The sequence below is a fragment of the Schistocerca serialis genome, chromosome 1 (assembly GCF_023864345.2).
Source record: "Schistocerca serialis cubense isolate TAMUIC-IGC-003099 chromosome 1, iqSchSeri2.2, whole genome shotgun sequence".
Classification (NCBI taxonomy): Eukaryota; Metazoa; Arthropoda; class Insecta; order Orthoptera; family Acrididae; genus Schistocerca; species Schistocerca serialis.
The window spans coordinates 597,471,026-597,495,554 of NC_064638.1; the positions used below are offsets into that span (position 1 = coordinate 597,471,026).

At 43.5% G+C, this 24,529-nt stretch overlaps 1 protein-coding gene across 1 annotated transcript; it reads left to right on the top strand.

Moving 5' to 3' along the window:
- On the top strand, positions 1-24,529 carry LOC126417890 (odorant receptor 43a-like). Its single transcript, XM_050085155.1, has 5 exons — positions 1-488; positions 4,966-5,065; positions 12,967-13,080; positions 15,575-15,730; positions 24,423-24,529. The coding sequence occupies exons 1-5, from the start codon at positions 1-3 to the stop codon at positions 24,483-24,485; spliced, it is 921 nt and encodes a 306-aa protein (XP_049941112.1). The 3' UTR covers positions 24,486-24,529.

Consider the following 24,529-nt stretch of genomic DNA (forward strand, 5'->3'; position numbering starts at 1 on the left):
ATGGCTCTGTCGATAATCGGGGCGTGGGTAGCGGCGCCTGTGCTGCCCCACATCTCGTCACTCCGATCACACAACGCCTCTGCCGTCCCGTGGCAGACGCCGCTGCCGCTCTGGCTGCCGGTGGACATCCAGCACTCTCCGCTCTACGAGTGCCTGTACCTGATGCAGTGCGTGTGCCTCTTCATGTCCCTTGCCTCCGCTTCAGCACTGGACGCTTTCTTCTGCAACGTAACGCTGATGATTACCGCCGAGCTGCAAGTTTTGAATGACAACGTTTCCTCGCCGAGGGAGAAAGAGGCGTCTGTCGTCAAAGAAAGTCAGACGTATCTGCCGATGGTGTTTTGTGATGAGGACGAAGCTGCCGTCCTAAAGTTTAACTACGGTGCCACAGAGGCTCCTGCTACGTCAGCAACAGAGAAGGATGCTTCACGGAATCAGACATACCTCCGACTAGTTGAAAATATTCGACACCATCAAGCAATTCTGCGGTAAGTTGTGTTCAACACTGCCTGTATTCAAAAAATTCGTACTGTCTACTGTGTATCTGTCTAGGTTAATAACGACGAAATATTACAAACTCAAGCACTGTGTACTCATAAATTTCTTTCACAGTCCACAATAGTACACACTTTACGCCAAAGAGAATTAAACCGTTTACTGAGTCACTTACAAGGGAACCTCCCCATCGCACCCCCTCTGATTTAGTTATAAGTTGGCAAAGTAGATAGGCTTTGAAAAACTGAACACAGATCGATCGAGAAAACAGGAAGAAGTTGTGTGGAACTATGAAAAAATAAGCAAAATATACAAACTGAGTAGTCCATGCCCAAGACACGCAATATCAAGGATAGTGTAAGCTCAGCAGCGCCGTGGTCCCGTGGTTAGCGTGACCAGCTACGGAACGTGAGGTCCTTGGTTCAAGTCTTCCCTCGAGTGAAAACATTAACTTTTTATTTTCAGTTTATGTGACAAACTCTTATGTTTTCATCACTTTTTTGGGAGTGATTATCACATCCACAAGAAAACCTAAATCGGGCAAGGTAGAAGAATCTTTTTACCCATTTGCCAAGTGTACTAGTTAGGTGGGTCGACAACATATTCCTGTCATGTGGCGCACATGCTGTCACCAGTGTCGTATAGAATATATCAGACGTGTTTTCCTGTGGAGGAATCGGTTGACCTATGACCTGGCGATCAAGTGTTTTCGTTTCCCATTGGAGAGGCACGTCCTTTCGTTAACTAATCGCACGGTTTTGCGGTGCGGTCGCAAAACACAGACACTAAACTTATTACAGTGAATAGAGACGTCAATGAACGAACGGACAGATCATAACTTTGCGAAAATAAGGAAAGTAAACTTTTTACTCGAGGGAATATTTGAACTAAAGACCTCTCGTTCTGCAGCTGGTCACGCTAACCACGGGACCACGGCGCTCCTGAGCTCACACTCTCCTTGATATTGCCTATCTTGCGCATGGACTACTGAGTTTGTATATTTTGCTTATTTTTTCATAGTTCCACACAACTTCTTCCTGTTTTCTCAATTGATCTGTGTTCAGTTTTTCAAGGCCTATCCACTGTGCCAACTTATAACTAAATCTGAGGGGGGTGCGATGGGGAGGTTCCCTTGTTAGAGTATTAAGTGACTATCTGCAACGGTGAAACTACAAGCACGTCTCGTTAGCCATTGGCAGGTGTCCGCCTGCTTATCTGAGTGGTAACATGCTTGCCTACCATGCAGGGGGCCTGGGTTCGATTCCCCGCCGGTTTGGAGATTTTCTCAGCTCATGGACTGTGTGTTGTGTTGTCCTCATCATCATTTCATCCTCATCACCCGAACGCAAGTCGCCTAATGCGGCATCGACTAAAATAAGACTTGCACGCGGCGGTCGAACTTCGCCGAATGGGGCCTCCCGGCCAGCCATGCCACACGCTCATTTCATTTCATTGGCAGGTGTTAAAGTGGATTATTAAGATGTCTTGTAACCTGAAGGAAAGCATGTTTGCAGGTGGAGTAGGTAAATACTAGTACCTGCCAATTTGTTTTGTTTATTTTATTTTTATGTCATTCGGTTGCAGAAAAGCCAACTAAACGAGAAACTACGTCATGTCATCCACAGCTGCACGAACAGGAAATCTATGAACTACACGAACTACTGTAACTGTTCTTGAATATTTCCTATAGGTGGCGCTTCATAGCTGTTACATATTTAAAAGACGTCACGTAGAAAACGCAGGCAGCAGTTAACTCGACTCACTATATTTTACGACCAGCTGCGAGCACAGACGCTCGTTTTCGGTCACGGGAAATAGTATCTCTACATCCTAGGCGTCAGATATCAGCATTTTTCCATTAACTTAGGTCAAACTGGCCTCAGAAATGTTTATCCTTAATAATCTGGAATCCGAGAGTTGAGACTGTCACACCATTGTCATCACTGATAAAATCTAGTGTTGGACTGTAAATGTTGCTATCTGGGAAGAAACATTTTTGAAGCAGTTTTGATTTAATTGTAACTAATTCGACACAAAACTGTTGTTTTGGACGTCATTACTCTTTACGTACAAGGTCGTTAATGTGATCCTTTGATGAGTATGATTGTTCATGATCGGAACTGGTATCCGATTAAAGTGGTCTTAGCAGCGGTCGGTGTTTTCGATATTACTTACTTTGTTTTTGAATGCTCTACTACCAGCTACCGCGTGCGTAGCTAAGTGGTTAGCGTGCTTGACAGCTATGCCGAGGACCCTGTTCGATTCTCGGGTCCGCAGCTCGTGGTCGTGCGGTAGCGTTCTCGCTTTCCGCGCCCGGGTTCCCGGGTTCGATTACCGGCGGTGTCATGGATTTTCTCTGCCTCGTGATGACTGGGTGTTGTGTGATGTCCTTAGGTTAGTTAGGTGTAAGTAGTTCTAAGTTCTAGGGGACTGATGACCATAGATGTTAAGTCCCATAGTGTTCAGAGCCAATTACATCTACATCGATTCTCGGTACTATAGCGCTTTTCCTTGTTAGACGTGGTGGAACGGAGTGCATTCAGCCTCATAATACCATCTAAGGAGCTGCTTCAATCAGAAGTAGGACACGGGGTATTAGGAATTAGCTTTAATATATTATGATACGTTGAAAAATTGGCGTCGAGTCAGAGTTTTTATGATGATTTATTTTGCCTTTGCTAGTTATGGGCTGGTTTGCCCATCTTCAGACGAGGTCTAGGTTAGGTTGTCATGTGACAGTTTGGTTGTGAGTTGGGAAGCCAACGAACGTGAAAGCAGAAAACCTGGTTGTGGTGACAGACTCATCTGTAGATTGTCTTGAGATCTACGTTGGGTTGTAAGGTAGCAATCTGTCTGTGAGTTGGAGCAGCCAACGAATGTGTAAGCAAAATACCTGTCTGTGGTAGCCTTCCTAACAATAGCAGGGCGTCACGTCCAGGCCCAAACAACTAGTTGAGAAAAAAAAAGCCCTATATGGATCGTCAAATGACATCAAAGATTGTGGCTGGAAAGAATTCTAGTTTTCAAGCGCGGCCTAGGACCGCTCCTCTATTCCGAAAATTGCCACCGGGAATGCGGGTAGTCTATAAAAATGAAGCCACCATAAGTGGAAGTCACGCGCTAGACCAAAGTTAAACTGACTAACGACCCTGCGCTGCCATGTTTCAGCTTTCTTACGTGGTTGCGCCTTTGTTCCTCTCCACACAGCGCTATGCGCCCCCTTCACGGTGTCCATCGTGATTACGGCCTGCAGCGTCACTGCTCAGTTCACTTTCTGTGGCCACCCGCGTCACACAGGCGCGCTGTATCAGCATTCGGCAAGTATTCGCCTCTGTAACATAGGAATTTCGTTGTGGTTCACCATATCACGTTGAAAGTTGATTTGCACTTTTTGCAGCGCAGTGTTATTACTTAGTCAAACTTTGATCTGGGCGTGACTTCCACACAGTGTCCTCTGGTGGCTTTGTTTTAGAGACTGCATGCATTCCCGATACCAATTTTGAGACATTCTTTGCAACCGCAATTTTGGATGTTATTCGACGATGAGGTAAAGGTTTACATACTACTTGTTTGGGCAAGGACATGAAGTCCTGCTGCTGTTGCTTTAAATTATTTTTTAGTTTTTGAATGGTAATCTTCAAATTTTTTAGAATTTCTTAATTGCTGAATGGAGTAGGTTACAGCTGTTCTTTGGATTTCAGATGCAACTGACAATGGGGCTATGACCCCATTGCCATGCTAGAGTACAGCGACTTCCGTCGTGTAAGTACTTCGCCCAGTACATGGTGTTAGTTTGGCAATGAGTTGCTGAAGCCAACGAATATGAAAGCAAAATACCTGGCTGTGGAGACCGACTGATCTGTAACTTAGTCCGAGCTGTAACTTAGGTTAAATGGTGATAGTTTGCTTGTGACTTTGTAAAGTCAAAGATGGTGACAGTAAGAAACGGCCTGAAGTGTCTTCGGTTCCGCAGAAACGTAACCATTTTCCACATCAGCATAAGTGCAGTCCGTACAACTGTACACTGCGCTATACATCACATGAACAAACCAGGTCTCATGGTTCCCATCAATTCTTCACACTTCACGCAGAAGTGCTCAGTTGCTCACAGACTTGATGGCCCCCTCGCTGACAGGGGTGACCTTTCGTCACAGGAGTCACTTGAAAACACGGTATAATTTGTAGACTGTCGATGGAATGCCTCGACATGCGAATGATCATCAGTCCACAAAGATCTTTAACACGATACCGATTATTGCTGTCATAGTACATATCCCTTGGCGTGCTGCATAGTGATTTGGAATTAATACCCCATACAAAGATGTTGATTTACTCTTATTTTATTTACTGGACTATTTCCATTAGTTTCCGAGTGCTCTTCAGGCAAAACTTTGAATTATTGTGTATTTCCACCTGTTAGAGTACTCGGACATACCTCATTCACTAATCTTCTTACCGTTTTTGTTATAGATGCATCAGACTGCTGGAGACATCGATGAAATACTCGATTCCTTTCCAACTCCTCACCAGCGTCACATCTATGTGTTTCGTTCTATTCTTTTGTGCTGCGGTAAGGACTACATACATCATTGTTGTTTTTTTTTCTCTAATTCCGTGACAGCAACAAAATAAATGTACAGCCCTGTTTTAACATTACTATAGATGTGGATGTGCATACACAATAAATAACGTATATTCCTATCACTTGCAGCTAGAAATTTGTCTAATTCATGCTTATTTTTTTGTCAACTTTTGTAGTGGCATAGTCATCGTGAAGACCAGCTGAAACCATTACGCTTACAGGATGTACGTAACACCTATGGCGTGACTTTAATCACTAGCTAATGGTTTATTAAAAGACTATTGCCACATGTAATTACTTACATCATCGCTACATGAGGCATGAATTACAGTTCCTGTGATGTAGTAAGATACGCATACAATGTGCATTAGAGCTTCATGAGAGAGACGACATTCTTAGTCATGGATCATGTGTGTACTCGCTTTCGGGGGGCACGGACTTCGGGTCCTCGTTTGGGTTGGCTGATTTACGTATTTCCTGATTGCCATAAACAACTACAGGCAAAGAAACTTCCTGGCAGATTAAAACTGTGTGCCGGACCGTGACTCGAACTCGGGACCTTTGCCTTTCGCGGGCAAGATAGAGCACTTTCCCGCGAAAGGCAAAGGTCCCGAGTTCGAGTCTCGGTCCGGCACACAGTTTTAATCTGCCAGGAAGTTTCATATCAGCGCACACTCCGCTGCAGAGTGAAAATCTCATTCTGGAAACATCCCCAAGGCTGTGGCTAAGCCATGTCTCCGCAATATCCTTTCTTTCAGAAGTGCTAGTTCTGCAAGGTTCGCAGGAGAGCTTCTGTAAAGTTTGGAAGGTAGGAGACGAGGTACTGGCAGGAGTAAAGTTGTGAGGACGGGGCATGAGTCGTGCTTGGGTAGCTCAGTAGGTAGAGCACTTGCCCGCGAAAGGCAAAGGTCCCGAGTTCGAGTCTCAGTCCGGCACACAGTTTTAATCTGCCAGGAAGTTTCATATCAGCGCACACTCCGATGCAGAGTGAAAATCTCATTCTGGAACTACAGGCAAATTCCGAATAGTTTCTGAATAAGGCAACGACCGCTTCCTTCCTCCATTGAGTGCTAGTTCTCAAAAGACCTCGGAATCCACGAGTCGATAAACCTCAAACAATTTTACTCTCTATCTTTTACGTCTACATCTACACTCCCAATATTTACACTATGTAGAGGAGGAAACTTTAGTTAAACTATAATTTCCCTCAATTACCTCGTCAATTCGCGAATGCATGGAATGAACGACAGTCGTGTAAGCTTCCGTATAAGATACAATCACTCTCACACGAATATCACTGCCGTACCATTTTTCTGAACCATCAGTCACCTTACTGGTTTGATGCGGTCCACCAACAATTCCTCTCCTGTGCCAACCTCGTAATCTGAGAGTAGCACTTGCCTCAAACTAGTGCCTCAATTATTTTCTGGGTTTATTTCAATCTCTGTCTTTCTCTACTCGTCTTATGCCCTTCAGCAACCCTCTAATACCATGAAAGCTACTAGCAGATGTCCTACCATCCTGTCCCTTATTCTTGTCAGTATTTTTCATATATTCCTTTCCTCGCCGACTCTGCTCAGAACCTACTCATTTCTCATTTATCAATCCACCTAATTTTCAACATTCTTCTTCCGAAGCACCAAAATTCAAATTCTTCGATTATATTTTCTCCAGTTTTCCCACAGTTAATGTTTCAATACCATACAATACTATGCTCCAAACACACATTCAAAGAAATTTCTTCCTCAAATTAAGGTCAATGTTTGATACTAGTAGACTTCTCTTGGTTAAGGATGGCCTTGTTCCTAGTGCTAGTTTGTTTTTATGTCCTCTTTGTTCGAACCATCGAGTATTATTTTGCTGCTACTTCTCATTACTTTCGTCTTTCTTTGATTTATTCTCAATCCGTATTCGGTACTCATTAGACTATTCATTCCATTTAGGAAATCCTATAATTCTTCCTTTTCACTGAGGATAACAATGTCATCAGCGAATCTCACCGATATCCTTTCACAGTCCGCAGCTCGTGGTCGTGCGGTAGCGTTCTCGCTTCCCACGCCCGGGTTCCCGGGTTCGATTCCCGGCGGGGTCAGGGATTTTCTCTGCCTCGTGATGACTGGGTGTTGTGTGCTGTTATTAGGTTAGTTAGGTTTAAGTAGTTCTAAGTTCTAGGGGACTGATGACCATAGATGTTAAGTCCCATAGTGCTCAGAGCCATATCCTTTCACCTTGAATTTTAATTCCACTGGTGTACTTCCCTTTATTTCCGCCATTGCCTCTTCAGCGTATAGAATTAACAGTAGGGATGAAAGACTACATCACGACTTAGACCCTTTTTAATCCGAGTACTTAGTTCTTGGTCTTCTACTCTTACTGCACCCTTCTGGCTCTTGTACGTATTGTATACTACCCGCCTTTCCCTACAGCTTACGCCTAATTTTTCTTAGAATTTCAAACGTTTTGCACCATTTGACGTTGTCGAAAGCTTTTTCTAGGCCCATAGATCCTGTAATCGTGTCTTGATTTTTCTTTAGCCTTGCTTCCACTATCAACCGCAACGTCAGAACTGCCTCTCTGGTGCCTTTACCTTTCCTAAATCCAAACGGATAGTCATCTAACATATCCTCAAGTTTCTTTTTCACTCTTCTGTGTATTATTCTTCTCTGCAACTTGGATACAAGAGCTGTTAAGCTGATTGTGCCATAATTCTCGTACTTGTCGGCTCTTACAATATTCGGAATTGTGTGGATGATGTAGTTCCGAAACTCAGATGCTTTTTTGCCAGTCTCATACAGTCTACACATAAACGTGAGTAGTCTTTCTGTTGCTATTTTTGCCAAGAATTTTAGAAATTCTGATGGAATGTTATCTATCCCTTCCGCCTAATTTGATCTTATTTCTTCCAAAGGTCTTTTAAAGTCTTTTAATTACTGGAACCCCATCCACATCGTCTGTTGTCTCATCTTGTATCACGTAATCAGAAATTCTTTTGGAAATATGACCTGAGTTCCAATGCTGAGGTCATCGGTCCCTAGGCTTACACACTGCTTAATGTAACTTAAACTAACTTACGCAAAGGACAACACAAACACACCGATGCCCGAGGGAAGACTCGAACCTCCGACTGGGGGAGCCGCGCGAATCGTGGCAAGGCGCCCCTGACCGCACGGCTGCCCCTGGCGGCACATCAGACACGTATTCTCCCTCGTAGAGACCTTCAGTGCACTCTTTCTACCTCTCCGCTCTGTCCTCTGCATTTTACAGTGGAGCTCCCATTCCACTCTTAATGTTACAACCTTTCCATTTAATTTAACCGAAAATTGTTTGGACTTTTCTGTATGCCGAGTCAGCCCTTCCGGCAATAATTTCTTTTTCGATGTTTACATCTTTTTCATGCAGCCATTTCGCATTAGTTTCTCTGCATTTCCTATTTATTTCATTCTTGACGAACTTGCGGCTCTGTATTAATGAATTTCCATGAACATTTTTGTACTTCCTTCTTTCATCAATCAGCTGAAGTATTTGTCTGTTACCCACGGTTTCTTCGCAGTTACTTTATTTGCACCTACGATTTTCTTTCCAACTTCTGTGATTGCCCTCTTTAGAGATATTCATTCCTTTTCAACTGAACTGCCTTTTGAGGTGTTCCTTATCGGAATATCTACTTCCTCAAGCAACTTCAAGCGTATCTCTTCATTCCTTAGTATGTCCCTATCCCACTTCTTTGTCTATTGGTTATTCCTGACTAGTCTTTTTAAGTTCGCCGGCCGAAGTGGCCGTACGGTTAAAGGCGCTGCAGTCTGGAACCGCAAGACCGCTACGGTCGCAGGTTCGAATCCTGCCTCGGGTATGAATGTTTGTGATGTCCTTAGGTTAGTTAGGTTTAACTAGTTCTAAGTTCTAGGGGACTAATGACCTAAGCAGTTGAGTCCCATAGTGCTCAGAGCCATTTGAGCCATTCTTTTTAAGTTCAGCCTATGCTTCATCACTACTAGATTTTGATCTGAGTCTGTATCTGCTCCTGGGTAGGCCTTACAATCCAGTATCTGATTTCGGAATGCCGTCCGGAGTGGCCGAGCGGTTCTAGGCGCGTCAGTCTGGAACCGCGCGACCGCTACGGTCGCAGGTTCGAATCCTGCCTCGGGCATGGATGTGTGTGATGTCCTTAGGTTAGTTAGGTGTAAGTAGTTCTAAGTTCTAGGGGACTGATGACCTCAGCTGTTAAGTCCCATAGTGCTCAGAGCCATTTGATTTCGGAATCTCTGCCTGACGATGATGCAACTGAAATGTTCCCTTCTCTCGCTGCCTTTTCCAAGTATACCTCCTCTTCTTGTGATTCTTGAACAGAGTATTCACTATTACAATGACGAGAAAAATCTCAGAGCTCTGACGCTCTACCGATACCTAAAATTCACAAAGAAGGTGTGCCATTGAGACCTGTTATCAGTGCAATTGGTTCTTCCCCTTACAGGCTAGCCAAATATCTAACTCCGTTAGTTAGCAGTTTTAAACATAGAATTAAGAAGTTTCAGATCTTCATTGAGAAAGTCGAACTAATTAGGATAGGCCCAAACGACATTTTAGCCAGCCTGCGTGTGATCTCTCATTTTACAAAAGTACCTGTGGTGGAAACATTGAAACTCTTGGCAGAACACTTTCCTTGTGAAACTATAAAATTGTCCGGCATGATATGACGACCACCTGCTTTCAACATGGCATTAAATTTTATGAAGTGACCTATGGTATGGCTATGGGTTCTCCATTGTCTTCAGCAGTACGCAACTTCTTTAGCGAATGTTTTGAGGAACGGGCATTAAATATGGCTCTGTTTCATTTTCTTTTTATTGTTACGTTGACGACACAGCATCGTCTACCAAAACATGCGGTTCACTGTCGAGATAGAGAGAGAAGGAAAATTACAATTTTTATCTGTTTTTTTTTTTTTTTTACATCCCAGGCATTCTCGGTACAACAAGCCGACGCACACTATAATGTATTCCAGGGCGCAAGCTTTCCACTATCCAATCCAGAAGAGAGCCAATTAAATGGATTGAAATACAGAGCTACAGCTACAGGCAAGGGCAACTTGGCTTCCGAAATTAATCATCTGATGTACTTGATCCGAGAGAATGGCTACAGAGCATGTAATGAAAAGTTGGCCGAAATGTAAAAGTATTGAACAATTACGTGATGACCCACCAATTGTATTCTTTCCACTCTACTATGCTGCTTCAAGTAAAATAGGCAATGTCCTGGGAAGACGAGGAATAAAAACTTTTGCCGATCATCTAGGAAGATACAGGCGATGCTGCGCTTGGTTAAGGAGAGTCTCAGACTTGCATTCTCTGGGATACGTAATATCCCCTGAGGGCAAAAGAAACTAAACTATATTTATTAGTCCATCCCTACCGTTTCCAATTGCTGTGCGCACCATTACGGCTCATTAAATGCCAGGAAACTGGGAAATCACTGTTTCACAAATAAACAATAAATAATTTTTGATGAAACAGAAGTTTTGTTCTAGGCTTCTATATATTTTTTCTTTGTCATTTCATCCCCGTCGCCCCATATGGGCAGGAGATGGGCTTTCAGTGGTACAACATTCAGATCTTCAACCAAAAGTTTTAAAAATATAAGCATGATTAAAAAGTTAACAGTTGTAGATGACTTAAAATCTGTAAAAGTATGAATTTTGCGAGAATTCACATAAAAAATTAAAACTGTCGATATCGTTTGCTGTTTGAATTTAAAATCTAAGGACTTAAGTCCAAAATATACACTCCTGGAAATTGAAATAAGAACACCGTGAATTCATTGTCCCAGGAAGGGGAAACTTTATTGACACATTCCTGGGGTCAGATACATCACATGATCACACTGACAGAACCACAGGCACATAGACACAGGCAACAGAGCATGCACAATGTCGGCACTAGTACAGTGTATATCCACCTTTCGCAGCAATGCAGGCTGCTATTCTCCCATGGAGACGATCGTAGAGATGCTGGATGTAGTCCTGTGGAACGGCTTGCCATGCCATTTCCACCTGGCGCCTCAGTTGGACCAGCGTTCGTGCTGGACGTGCAGACCGCGTGAGACGACGCTTCATCCAGTCCCAAACATGCTCAATGGGGGACAGATCCGGAGATCTTGCTGGCCAGGGTAGTTGACTTACACCTTCTAGAGATCGTTGGGTGGCACGGGATACATGCGGACGTGCATTGTCCTGTTGGAACAGCAAGTTCCCTTGCCGGTCTAGGAATGGTAGAACGATGGGTTCGATGACGGTTTGGATGTACCGTGCACTATTCAGTGTCCCCTCGACGATCACCAGTGGTGTACGGCCAGTGTAGGAGATCGCTCCCCACACCATGATGCCGGGTGTTGGCCCTGTGTGCCTCGGTCGTATGCAGTCCTGATTGTGGCGCTCACCTGCACGGCGCCAAACACGCATACGACCATCATTGGCACCAAGGCAGAAGCGACTCTCATCGCTGAAGACGACACGTCTCCATTCGTCCCTCCATTCACGCCTGTCGCGACACCACTGGAGGTGGGCTGCACGATGTTGGGGCGTGAGCGGAAGACGGCCTAACGGTGTGCGGGACCGTAGCCCAGCTTCATGGAGACGGTTGCGAATGGTCCTCGCCGATACCCCAGGAGCAACAGTGTCCCTAATTTGCTGCGTAGGATCCTACGGTCTTGGCGTGCATCCGTGCGTCGCTGCGGTCCGGTCCCAGGTCGACGGGCACGTGCACCTTCCGCCGACCACTGGCGACAACATCGATGTAATGTGGAGACCTCACGCCCCACGAGTTGAGCAATTCGGCGGTACGTCCACCCGGCCTCCCGCATGCCCACCATACGCCCTCGCTCAAAGTCCGTTAACTGCACATACGGTTCACGTCCACGCTAACGCAGCATGCTACCAGTGTTAAAGACTGCGATGGAGCTCCGTGTGCCAGGGCAAACTGGCTGACACTGACGGCGGCGGTGCACAAATGCTGCGCAGCTAGCGCCATTCGGCGGCCAACACCGCGGTTCCTGGTGTGTCCGCTGTGCCGTGCGTGTGATCATTGCTTGTACAGCCCTCTCGCAGTGTCCGGAGCAAGTATGGTGGGTCTGACACACCGGTGTCAATGTGTTCTTTTTTCCATTTCCAGGAGTGTATATTTAAAACACACTGCAGAAATTGTGATGCTCTTTTGAAAACAACAACATTGCACTTTCACTAAAAAGCAGAAGAACTGCACTGAAAAAAAAAAGATGTGAGGAGGGAATAATGTGTCCTACAGGGTTGAACGATGTTAACAAAACATATAGGGGTCCTCTAGATAGAACGTATGGACACGGAGATAAATGTTGGGGTGGCTAGTGGAAAGTGGGGAGGAGCCTGGTGGGAGGGAAAGGATGTGGTGTCAAGAGATGTGGCAGAGAGAGGTAGAGAGGGAAGAGGGCTTCTGTGTACTAGGATTCCGTTATTACAAAGGGTGTAGAGATCAGGAACTGTGAAAACAAATTCAGCCCTCGACCCTGAAGAGAAACTGAGAAATTTGCCGAATTGTTTACGCTCATAAGGGACGGTGGTGTTACCAAAGCAGATGTTGACACAAATTACTGCAGATTGAGTAATGTTGACGTGCACCGGTCAGTAAGAAGACGTCCATGGGCTATTGACTCTTCCCGCCTCTATTTCCCTCCTTCCAGATAAAGTTTTTCGACACTAGAGTTAAAATCAGTATTTTTAATGACTTACCATATATTACATTTATTGCTCGCTTCTTGAATTTTTATGTTGTTAACTAAGCGTAATAGTTGTGCCAGTTTAAATATATGTAGTTTTTGCGTGTACATCTTACGGTTTTCGCTACACTGATTTGTTGAAGCAGTCGTTACAGAGAGGCGGCGGTCTGAGCAGTGCCTTGAAGACCATATTATGTATCCCGTACCTGATTTTCGAAACTGGAATCTACTGTATATACGTACAAGAAATCCTCGACCAGGTAAGGAAACCAATGCTTGTGTATTACATTTTAATGTCATAGAAAACTACTATAGTTGTCAACTGGTGAGTCCTAATAGGGTGCTAACCGTTTTGTCAAGAAGTGAAGCGCAGTTTGATACAGTTCATTCCGGGGAATTTGAGGTGCCTCCTGTTTCATCGTGGAATAATGGTATCATGAATATTCAAACGTCTGTTGACAAATATAAATAATTTGTCAACTTTCATTCTTTACCTCTTCCAGCTTTCGAGATAATCCTCTCAATAGTTTCCAGTAGCTTTTATAATGTAGTTGCAAAGTCTACGTCTGATAACAATCACGAAACGTCGCGATATAATTATTATAAGCCGGCCGCTGTGTCCGAGCGGTTCTAGGCGCTTCAGTCCGGAACTGTGCTGCTGCTACGGTCGCAGTGATGTGCTTAGGTTAGTTAAGTTTACGTAGTTCTAATTCAAGGGGACTGATGACCTCAGATGTTAAGTCTTAGAGACATTTTTTTGATAATTATAATACACACATCAAAAGAAGTTTTGCATCACCCCGGTTCCCAGAATTCCTGAAGATAGACGTTGACAGCGGATATTGTGTCAGAGAAACAGTCCCTTTGATTGTTCAGAAATGTCACTAAACCCGCCCGAACATGCAAACAACCACGCATGAGCAGCGCCTTTAAGACGGATGGGATACGACAGCCGATCAGTTCGAATCCTTCCACCAGGAAGGAGGTACACGGCTCGTGTTGTCTGTAGTTCAAGCATTCCTAGATGGTCAATAACGCGGTTCGATCGCATCTGCATTGTTACTTTGTGCCAGGAAGGGCTCTTAACAAGGAAAGTGTCCAGACGTCTCGGAGTGAACCAAAGCGATGTTGTTCGGCCATGGAGAAGATACAAAGAGACAGGAACTGTCGATGACATGCCTCGCTCAAGCCGCCAAAGGGCTACTACTCCAGTGTATAAACCGCTATCTACGGATTGTGGTTCGGAGGAACACTGACAGCAACGCTACCATGTTGAATAATACTTTTCGTGCAGCTACAGAACCTCGTGTTACGACTGAAACTGTGCACAATAGGCTGCATGATGCGCAACTTCACTCCAGACGTCAGTGGCGCGGTACAGATGGTACAGATGGGCCCAACATCATGCCGAATGGACCGCTCACAATTGACATCACGTTCTCTTCACCACTGATTATCGCATATGCATTCAACCAGACAATCGTCGAAGACGTGTTTGGAGGCAACTCGGTCAGGCTGAACGCCTTAGAGACACTGTCCAGCAAGTGCAGCAAGGTGGAGGTTCCCGACGTTTTGGGGTGGCATTATGTGGGGCCGACGTATGGCGCTGGTGGTCATGGAAAGCGCCATAACGGCTGTGCGATACGTGAATCCCATCCTCCGACCGATAGTGCAACCATATCGGCAGCATACTGGCGAGGCATCCGTCTTCATGGACGACAATTCGCCCCCCCCCCCCCCCGCTCCCCCCATCGTGCACATCTTGTGCACGACTTCCTTCACGATAACGACATCGCTCGACTAGAGTGGCTAGCATGTTCTCCAGACATGAACCCTATCGAACATGCCTGGGATAGACTGAAAAGGGCTATTTATGGACAACTTGACCCACTAACCACTCTAAGGGACCTACGCCGAATCCCCGTTGAGTGGGTCAATCTGGACCAACAGTGCCTTAATGACTTTGTGGATAGTATGCCACGACGAATACAGGATTTATCATTGCAAGATGACGTGCTACCGGGTATTAGAGGTACCGATGTGTTCAACAATCTGGATCACCACCTCTGAATGACTCGCTGTGTGGTAGTACAACATGCAATGTGTGGTTTTCATGAGCAATAAAAGTGCGGAAATGATGTTTATACTGATCTGTATTCCAATTTTCTGTACAGGTTCCGGGACCGAGGTGAACGAAAACTTGTTTTGATGCGTGTAGGTGAGTCGCAGTAAAATATTAGTTGTAGTTTCAAGCGTCTAGATTATTTAAGAATGACATGTAGTATAACCACTTGCAAGTTCTACATTCAGCTATTGAATCAACTTCCAAACTACGTGTCCCAAAGCCTGGTCCACATATGTACTGTGAACTGCACTGTATTGTAAGTACGAATGTGTCTGAATAATACTGCAGGATTAATGATAAAGAAACATATTTATGAGCTGTAATTAAAAGTAGATGACGACCAATCTCAGATTTTGTGTATCGCTAATTTAAGCCTCGCGGATTAGGAAAGGTTTATTAGATAACATGGCACAGTGTTGAAGCAACTGGAAATGACTTCACTAGCTGTGCGGCTTGGTCTGCTCATCTAACTACAGACCTCGCCTACTAAAAAGTTCTAAATGGTCGTTTGTTAATTTGTCTCATCACCTTTACAGTTTGCCTCGTAGTAGGAAGTGTGCTTTACTGTTATCATCGCCAGTTGTCATGTCGGCATCTCACGCAAATTCAAGTACTCCTTTTTATTTCAGAGGGAGAAACTGATCCATTCAGCTGTTAATTACGAATACATGCAAGACGGCGCCGGCTGCGGGAAGACACTGCTCATATTCATGCTGATGGACTCATCCTTTCTAGAGATCAAAGTCAGCAAGATAGTACCGCTTTCTAAGCCAACATTTTTACAGGTAATACTCGTATCGTGAAATCAATCGCAAAAGAACTGTTTTGTGAAAGACTGAAATATGAAGATAAAATTAATACATAGAAGAGCGTCTCGTGAGAGGTGAGGAACAGGTTCGAATCCTGCTTCTACTCCAAGCTACATTTAGGCAAAAATACAACATCAGATAAACAACAACATCTATCTAAACGTTCCTCCAGTAACTTTTAATAGGTTGTAGCCTCCTTAAGAACTATTTGTCACACTAACTCGGAGATCACAAAAATTGTAGAGATCTGTAATTTTTTGATAAAATTACACTCTTTTCAGATCTAGACAGTTTTATATGCAGGATGTAACGAGTATAAGCGTAGATATTTTTATATGTGGTACCTCAATACGTACACACATCAGTGTGCTGGTTGTTCTTTCTCTGCGCCAAACAGTCTTCCCTCAAACACGTCAGCAACTTTACGACCCGCCGTTTCCTGCATGATCGTAACATTATCACTAAGTCGACAGCGCCTGTCAGTATAGACAGTTTTGTGTCAACGAACCTACACTTCAACACCTGACCTGTTTGCCAGGGAAAATAAGTATTAATGGATTGTCTCTGCCATACATACTTGAAGGTACTAACGGTTGTGTTCTGCCCACTCGGCTAATACAGGGTGCATAGCTGCTTTTTCGGATCGCTAGACAACAGTTCAACCAAATCGTATTAATGGAGTTTATTACAAAACGACATGATTACGATACTTAACTGTATGAGATATAGACGTGTCCCAAGCAAGCGGCGACAGACAAACATAGGCAAACTCTTCAGTATATACAATTAGTAATACAAGTGAACCAATACAGTTTTCTAAGTCGCTGCTTTAGCGTTAGTAGGTCAGCTCGATCTCAACTCGGGCCGCGGCTAGGCGGCGAAGCGCTTGTATTCTCTTCGTGTAGAGGCCGCTCCTGTCTCGGTGTCGTCTCGTCCTACAGAGGGGTCGGTCAGCGTACTATTGGCTGACGTAGTCTCACAGCCCTCTCTGCTGCAACGTTCCTGGCCGACGTACCGGCGCTTTAAGTTACGCCCGAACACTAACCAAGCTAAAAACATGCGACTTTTAATAGCTGTAATTATTAGTCTGAAAATAACGTAAATATTGATGCAATGTTGTCCTGTCTCACGACGTGTTTCGGCAATCATTATCATGTGCCTAACTGCTACTTATACATCAATTGTTAATTACAAATTCCCCTGAGAAATCTGCAATTAACAACTATGGTAATAATTATAAGTAACAATGAATGTTGGGAACTGCACAGTGTAATACACAGTTGTATTTATTAATTATGTAGACTATCGATTTTGGTCAGTTTGAGACAAACTTCATGTCATAAATCGTTTCCAACCGTGTATCTCACAACCGCAATGACAAATCATTATGAAATGTTCTCTTTTGGTATAATAAGTGTTGTATCCGACTTTTCCTCTGTCTTGCAAGATAAGCATTAATGTTCCACAGTCTAGCGGCCAGATTTCATAAGGGTTGCAGCCCTTCGACGCCCTCCCTAGCATGGTGCCCAACACAAAAAGTTCTACGGTCACCTTTACAAAAACCACTAGTGTTCACAGTAGTGCTGACTGTACGTTTGGATGCGATCACCCACTAATACCGTCCCAACGAAGAGATAGTAGACAGATGTGAGTGGTAAGAAGCGATTTTAAGGGTATACTGGAAAAAATGTCACTGCCACGGGGAAAAAAAATTATTCGATAATCTGGGCGGATTTATGCCAGCGGCGACACCTCATGCTTAGATTTTAGGATATATTAGTTGAGAGAAGATCCAGTTGTGGCTGGTGTCGGACACTGTGTCTTGGACTAGCTGTAGCGTAGGCGTACCTGTAACATACCAAGCCGCCATCTGAGTGGTCAATTTTATTATAATTCCGGCCGCTCGTTGTATCGAGTTTTGTGAGGTTTATTTGTGTCTTTCGTGTCCGACTTCTTCCCTGCTTGTGCTAACTACTTGTCTGTATGAGTACCGAAGGTTGTGTGAGTCAGATTTGGTGTGATATAGGGATTGTTTATGTGCTTATTTTAAGCCTTTCGTAAGTCGCTAATTTTCTCTCACGAAAAGTGTTTTTTTGAGCTGTTGTGCTTCCATCTATGCTTGTGATTGTAGTTAGATGCAGAATAAAGTGGTTGGTCTAATGTCTCGAGTCCTTACACAGGGCGAATTTTTTGAATGCCTCCACTAGAGTATGGAGGTGGAATTCGTTATGTAAATCTGCGGTGCGCCTGTATCTTGCAGCATAGCTTATAAACCGTAGCGCCTTTTTCTGTATGAACTGCAGACGGTGCAGACGTGTTGGAACTGCGTAACCCCAGACTATATCTGCGTATGTCATCAGTAAGTGTCATATACCTCGACCTTGATACCCTCTTTACAGTTCAGTGTGCTTCTGTTGAGCATAGGATACAGTTGTTTGAGTCTCGTGCGTGCTTTGAGGCCTAATGCGCAATGACCACTACGGAGGAGTTGGGAGCCCTTCTTCTACATGTCAGGATGGCGTCCGGCTCTCACACCTGGGCATTGTGGGTTGGATCGTTGGCAAAGGCTACAAGAGTCCGTCTGAAGAGCAAGGTCCACAGCCCCCGTGCCACGCGCACTGGTCTGGCGCCGATATTAACGGACATGTGGGGCGTGCGTTGTAGCGAAGGTATCATTAGTTGGTGCGCTCAGCGCGGCACGAACGCGGAGCAGGTTTGCTTGGTTATAGTCAAAGCATTGTGGAAAAGTGACTGCAAAAATTGTTATCTGAAAACCAATATTATGAGAGTACAGTAAATTAAATTTTAAATAGAATTTCTTATGTATGAAACTTGATCCAGCATGGCGAAAATGGTCAAAAGAATCCATAAAGTTGTACAAAATTAGGTTTCTTTAATAAGTAAAAAACTATAGCTCAATACAAAAGTGTTAAGACAAAGTGCTGTAGGACATAAAGTGATCTGTCGATTGTATTTTTATTAGCACGGACTGATTTCTGACGTTTAGAGATACTGTACATCGAAAAAACCCTTCAGATCGGGTTCTCTATAACTTGGTAACATTCACGTTCCCGTACTTACTATTAACTGTCAGTATAGTCCGCCATAAGTCAAAGAAGTACATGTTTGAAAAATTAATATATATTAATCATTTTTAGAGAGATATCGACTTTTTGAAAAAGAAGGAGATCTCGATAATTTGCTCGACCTTTTTAGCGGATGTCCCTATAGTACCAGACTTATGCTTACTTTCTTCGCGAAGAGTTACGCTACCATGCAGTTAAATAATTTTTTACGATTTTATTAACTGTAAGGATTAAAAAAGTCTTGGAAGATTATATAAACGCGGACCATTTAGATTCAGTTTCCAGAGCGGACGTGCTCCGGTTGCCCCCACCCGCAGCCGACTCCAGCTAATGCAATCCGCGCTTGCACACTAGACTTTATTACTCAGTTACTATTACTTAAAATTAATGAAAGATATTCCAGAATTTTTTCTCGAAAATAGAAGTCTTAATTATCAGCCTCAATTATAAGCGTCACTGATAATTATTAATTGCGTTCATTATATTAAAAGAAAAAGGAAAGTTATCTCGTCTTCGGAATCTTGCAGATTTTTGTTTAAATTCGTTCACAAATGTCAGCAATTTCTTTTTTTAAAATTTCTTTTTCATAAACTAAAAGTTGAGCTACTTAAAAAGCTAACCAACGAAAGTGCAACTTTTTCCAAGTGAGTTTTTGATCCTTAAAATTAATAAAATAGTAAAAATTATTGAATAGCATGGTAGCATAACTCTTTGCAAAGGAAACAGGCCTACAGCCATTACTGCAGCGCCATCCACTCAGAAGATCTAGCCAATTATCGAGAGCACCCTTTTTCCAACAATCGATACCTGTCTAAAATAATTACTATTTCTCTGTACTTACAGGAAGCAGTAAATATAGGAACGTGAATACTGATGAGTTATACAGAACCCGACTTTTACAGTTTTTCGATATACCGGGTGATTAAAAAGTCAGTATAAATTTGAAAACTTAATAAACCACGGAATAATGTAGATAGAGAGGTAAAATTTGACACACATGCTTGGAATGACATGGGGTTTATTAGAATAAAAAAAAAACAAGTATTGCTAGACCCGTGAAAGATCTCTTGCGCGCGTCGTTCGGTGATGATCGTGTGCTCAGCCGCCACTTTCGTCATGCTTGGCCTCCGAGGTCCCGAGGTCCCGAGGTACACAAGCGGGTATTGGCTTTGGGTTACCTGAAGTCGCAAGTGTATCGTGATCAACAGCCATCTCTAGGGATGCTGAAAGACGACATCCGACGCCAATGTCTCACCATAACTCCGGACATGCTTTACAGTGCTGTTCACAACATGATTCCTCGGCTACAGCTATTGGTGAGGAATGATGGTGGACATATTAAGCATTTCCTGTAAAGAACATCATCTTTGCTTTGTCTTACTTTGTTATGCTAATTATTGCTATTCTGATCAGATGAAGCGCCATCTGTCGGACATTTTTTGAACGTTTATATTTTTTTGGTTCTAATAAAACCCCATGTCATTCAAAGCATGTGTGCCAATTTGTACCTCTCTATCTACATTATTCCGTGATTTTTTTCAGTTTTCAAATTTATACTGACTTTTTGATCACCCGGTATCTTGAAATGTAAGAAAGGAATCGACGCTTATAAAAATTCAGTCGGTAGATCATTTTATGCCCTACAAAGTGTTACTTTACCATTTTTCGATCGGAGCTATACGTTTTTACTTATTTAAGAAAGTTTGTTTTTTTTCAACTTTTTCAGATTTTTAACCATATTCACCATCTTGGATACAGTTTCATGCAAAAGAAATTCTGTTTAAAATTTAACTTCCAATGCGGTAATTATCTTTTTATTCTTTAACATTGTCAGTAGAGGGGGAGGGGGGGGGGGGGGTTGCGATCTGTTGATTTCAAACGAGTGTGGATAAAAATCGTACGTCAAGAGCGCAACTTCTCTTTACTGATTACTGGTTTCGACCTGTTACCGCGCTATCTTCAGATTACTCTAACCCGTTGTTCAGTGGGTGATACTCAGTACACATCGTCCAATTTTTTAGAGCTGAATCGCCCTAAAGTGATAATCTTTGTTGGTTATGTATACTGACAACGTTAACCACTAATCATATATTGTTACAGTGTCTATTTTGCGGCAAAAGGGGAACTGTAACAACATTTGTTTAATCACTAACGTTGCCAGTTTACATAACCAACTAACATTCCCAGTTTAGAATGTCTTATTTAACTTGGGAGACTTAGCTCTAAAACAATGCGTAGATGTGTAATGAGTGTCACACTCTGAGCCATGCGGAGTGGCCGCGTGGTTTGAGGCCCCGTATCACGGACCGTGCGGCCCCTCCCTCCGGAAATTTGAGTCCTCCCTCGGGCATGGGTGTGTGTGTTGTTCTTAGAATAAGTTAGTTTAAGCAGTGTGTAAGTCTAGGGACCTGTATCGTCTGAACTTTGGTCGTTTAGGAATTGACACACATTTGAACATCAGACACTGAATAACATTTTAGACTGATATGAAGATGGCTCAGCACGAGTCAAAACGGATAACCAGCAAAGAGAAATTGCGATCTTGTAGTACGATTTTTGTCCACACATTTTATATGAGTATTTCTTTATTTGGTTTCAGGTAACAATTATTTTTGCAAAATTAAAATTAGTCCGTTACAGAATGTTTCGATTATAAACGTTGCCGCCCGTGCTGTGCTGCGTCAGATCTAATGCGCCAGACTGACAAGGCGGATGGTCGGCGGCGTTTTGCGCTCGCAGGCGCCCCAGTAGCTCGAGGCCAGGAGGTCCTAAGTTCGACCCTCGAGCCCTCTCACAGTGCCTGGACCCCCTGGCAGACGGTCTTGTCGAGGTGACGTGGGCGAAGTGACCTCACGACAAGAGCTGACACTGACACGGACGACGATGACGAGACGGCCAGTATTTATACGCACACCAGAGCACATTTACTATGGTGGTGCTGCTAAAGACGTCACGTGCAGAAGGGACTCCGGTTTCAGTAGCAAGACAGGCACTGACGGGCATGTGTCGTGACACAGTGCTGCTGATAACCCACTTTACGTCGTCGATCCCTCTTTCCTAGGCCATTAACGTCTACACTGCAAGATGGAGCAGATGCTCATTATATTACAGTACAAGAAGTGCCTTGTAGTGATGAGTAGCATTCTGAGATTTCTGGGACAGGCTACGTTCATTGGCTGGAGTTGCTTTGTGTTAAAAAAAAGGGATACTTCATTCTACGTAAAAGCCGCTCGGCGTAACCGCGCGGCCACAGCCGCCTTGTCACGGTCCGCGCTATTACGCCCATCGGAGGTTCGACTGCACCCTCGGGCATGGGTGTGTGTGTTGTCCTTAGAGTAAGTTAGGTTAAGTTAGATTAAGTAGTGCGTAAGCTTAGGGACCGATGACCTCAGCAGTTTGGTCCCATAAGACCGTACCACAGATTTCCATTTTTTTTACGTAAATAATAGAATACCTGCCTAAGATGACTATAGTTAACACCTCTCACTATAACTCTCCTAATAACGCACTCTTTTTCACCACACTAAGTGGATTTTATTTTAAAGCCAACTCTTGAACCACGTTAATTTCCTGTGAGTAAAAATGACAAGTACTTCATCTACTGTCTCTTGCACGTGCAATGTTTATGCCGAATCGGAGAAGAAATTAAGCATATCATAATCTAATTCCTCAAAACATTCGCCATGGTAACGTAAGATCCGACTGACCGTACAACAACAAGATTCAATTTTCATACTTTCCTTTAGAAGTATTATGAAATTCTTACAAGTGCTCTTCAAATTCTCATACGTTGACTCTCTCCTGGGAGGAGGGGGGAGGGGGAGGAGGAGGGTGCTTGCTACGATCATTAGAAAGCAGATTTCATACACTAACATCGAATTTATTACGGAAGGTGTCATACCTTTGTGTACAAATCACAAGAAAAGCTAGTTATAGTAAATCACTATATAGTCTTACAATCAGTGTGGATGTCGCTTCAGTAGTGACAACTCTCTCGAAAAGAGATGAGGTAAAATGATTAGGCAGGAAAGGAAAGAACGTGTGGGAACTTCACCGTCGTGGAAAGAAAATTACGATTGTGCTTGTGAAGAACTGGGTACAACAACTATCTAGACTACAGTGATAGGAGAACCCGGTACAGAACGATGGAAAGAATAATGTGGGCTCGAGTCCGCATTTCTTCACACGATTCTCGGAGCATTGGAAGGCAACGTTATTACTACTAGCGCGAACACAGTTATTTGGAATTGAGCTCCAATGTAAAAACGTACTAGCCACTCGCCACATGGTCTCAAGATCGCTCATGAAGCAACCAGATTCTATCTTCCGAAAAATGACTTACTCGGAGCGAAATGCGCTTCTTAGCTGGAGTACCCAGTGGGTCCACGAGTGTGAAAACTGAATTACGAACAAAGCAAGAGCGCAAGATGCACAATGGCTCAAAACTAAGTGAGTTTCAGATTAAATAAGTAGAAAAATAAGCGAAGAATTTACGGGTGAGCAAAAAAGCGCTGATACTTTGAAATCTATTGACTTCCTAACTCAAACACGTCGCGAGTTGTGGCCAAGCGGTTCTAGGCGCTTCAGTCTGGAACCGCACGACCGCTATGGTCGCAGGTTCGAATCCTACCTCGGGCATGGATGTGTGTGATGTCCCTATGTTAGTTAGGTTTAAGTAGTTCTAAGTTCTAGGGGACTGATGACCTCAGAAGTTAAGTCCCATAGTACTCAGAGCCATTTGAACCATTTTTGAACGTCGCGACTTAAATTAATTTTGTGTCGACTAGGAACACACATGCTTACCGGCCAAGGGCTGGAGCTCGACTCTCCCACACAGTCAGCCTCTGTCCGTTATTCAGAGTAAAGCCGATTATTTTTGGAGGGGTAGGTGGCGTCCGCTCCGCTAGCACAAAAGCCGCTAGAGCTACTTACTGTTTTAGCACGCGACTTGAACGAGGCGGGCAGGCCCGCGATTTGCTAACGTTGATTCAGGGAGACCTGTTTGCGACACCAAAAATACATGAAAAGCGAAATACTGGGGGACTGCTTGGGAGAATAAGAGGTGGCATTTCTTGGATTTCTACAAAGCATTCAAACTACTCATCTACGCTTTCAAACTGGACGGTCAATGCGGTAAAAGGAAACCTGAGTTAGAATGCTGCGTTTAAGGATACATAAACCAAAATACTTTGTTCCCTTCCTCCCTAAAGTATTAGTGCGATTTTGATGCAGCAAATTATGTATCGCACGTTTGAAAATCAAGTAAATTATGAAAGGAGTGCGAAACAAGCGCACGTCTCTCAACATGCCATATTTAAATAGAACTCGTGCCACATTAATGTTTACGTCGCAAGACGGAGGGAGTGTTTATTATAATACATGCTGTCCTCAAACAGAACATTTCAGAATGTTTAAATAATGCTAATGTGATATACACAGTTGAACAGGTTTTGTGTATTTTATTATAGTGTTACTGAAGTAGATTTTCATCTCATTGAAAGAGCTCATATTTTACATAATCAGAGTTGTTGATTAAGCATAAATAAACGTGGGGGCTAAATCATTTTCTCTCTTTCTTACAGATCTTAAATGGATCGTACACACTTATCAATCTTCTCTACCACTTCAGTATACCCGACGAATAAATGAAGTGAAAGAAGTAGTTTACGTATCTTCAAACTCACTAGCC

Excerpts from the sequence above, each read along its gene's own strand:
- LOC126417890 (XM_050085155.1), top strand. The coding sequence starts at position 1 with ATGGCTCTGTCGATAATCGGGGCGTGGGTAGCGGCGCCTGTGCTGCCC. Across the intron at positions 489-4,965 it reads CACCATCAAGCAATTCTGCG|ATGCATCAGACTGCTGGAGA; the intron begins GTAAGTTGTGTT and ends TTTTTGTTATAG. Across the intron at positions 15,731-24,422 it reads CTAAGCCAACATTTTTACAG|ATCTTAAATGGATCGTACAC; the intron begins GTAATACTCGTA and ends TCTTTCTTACAG.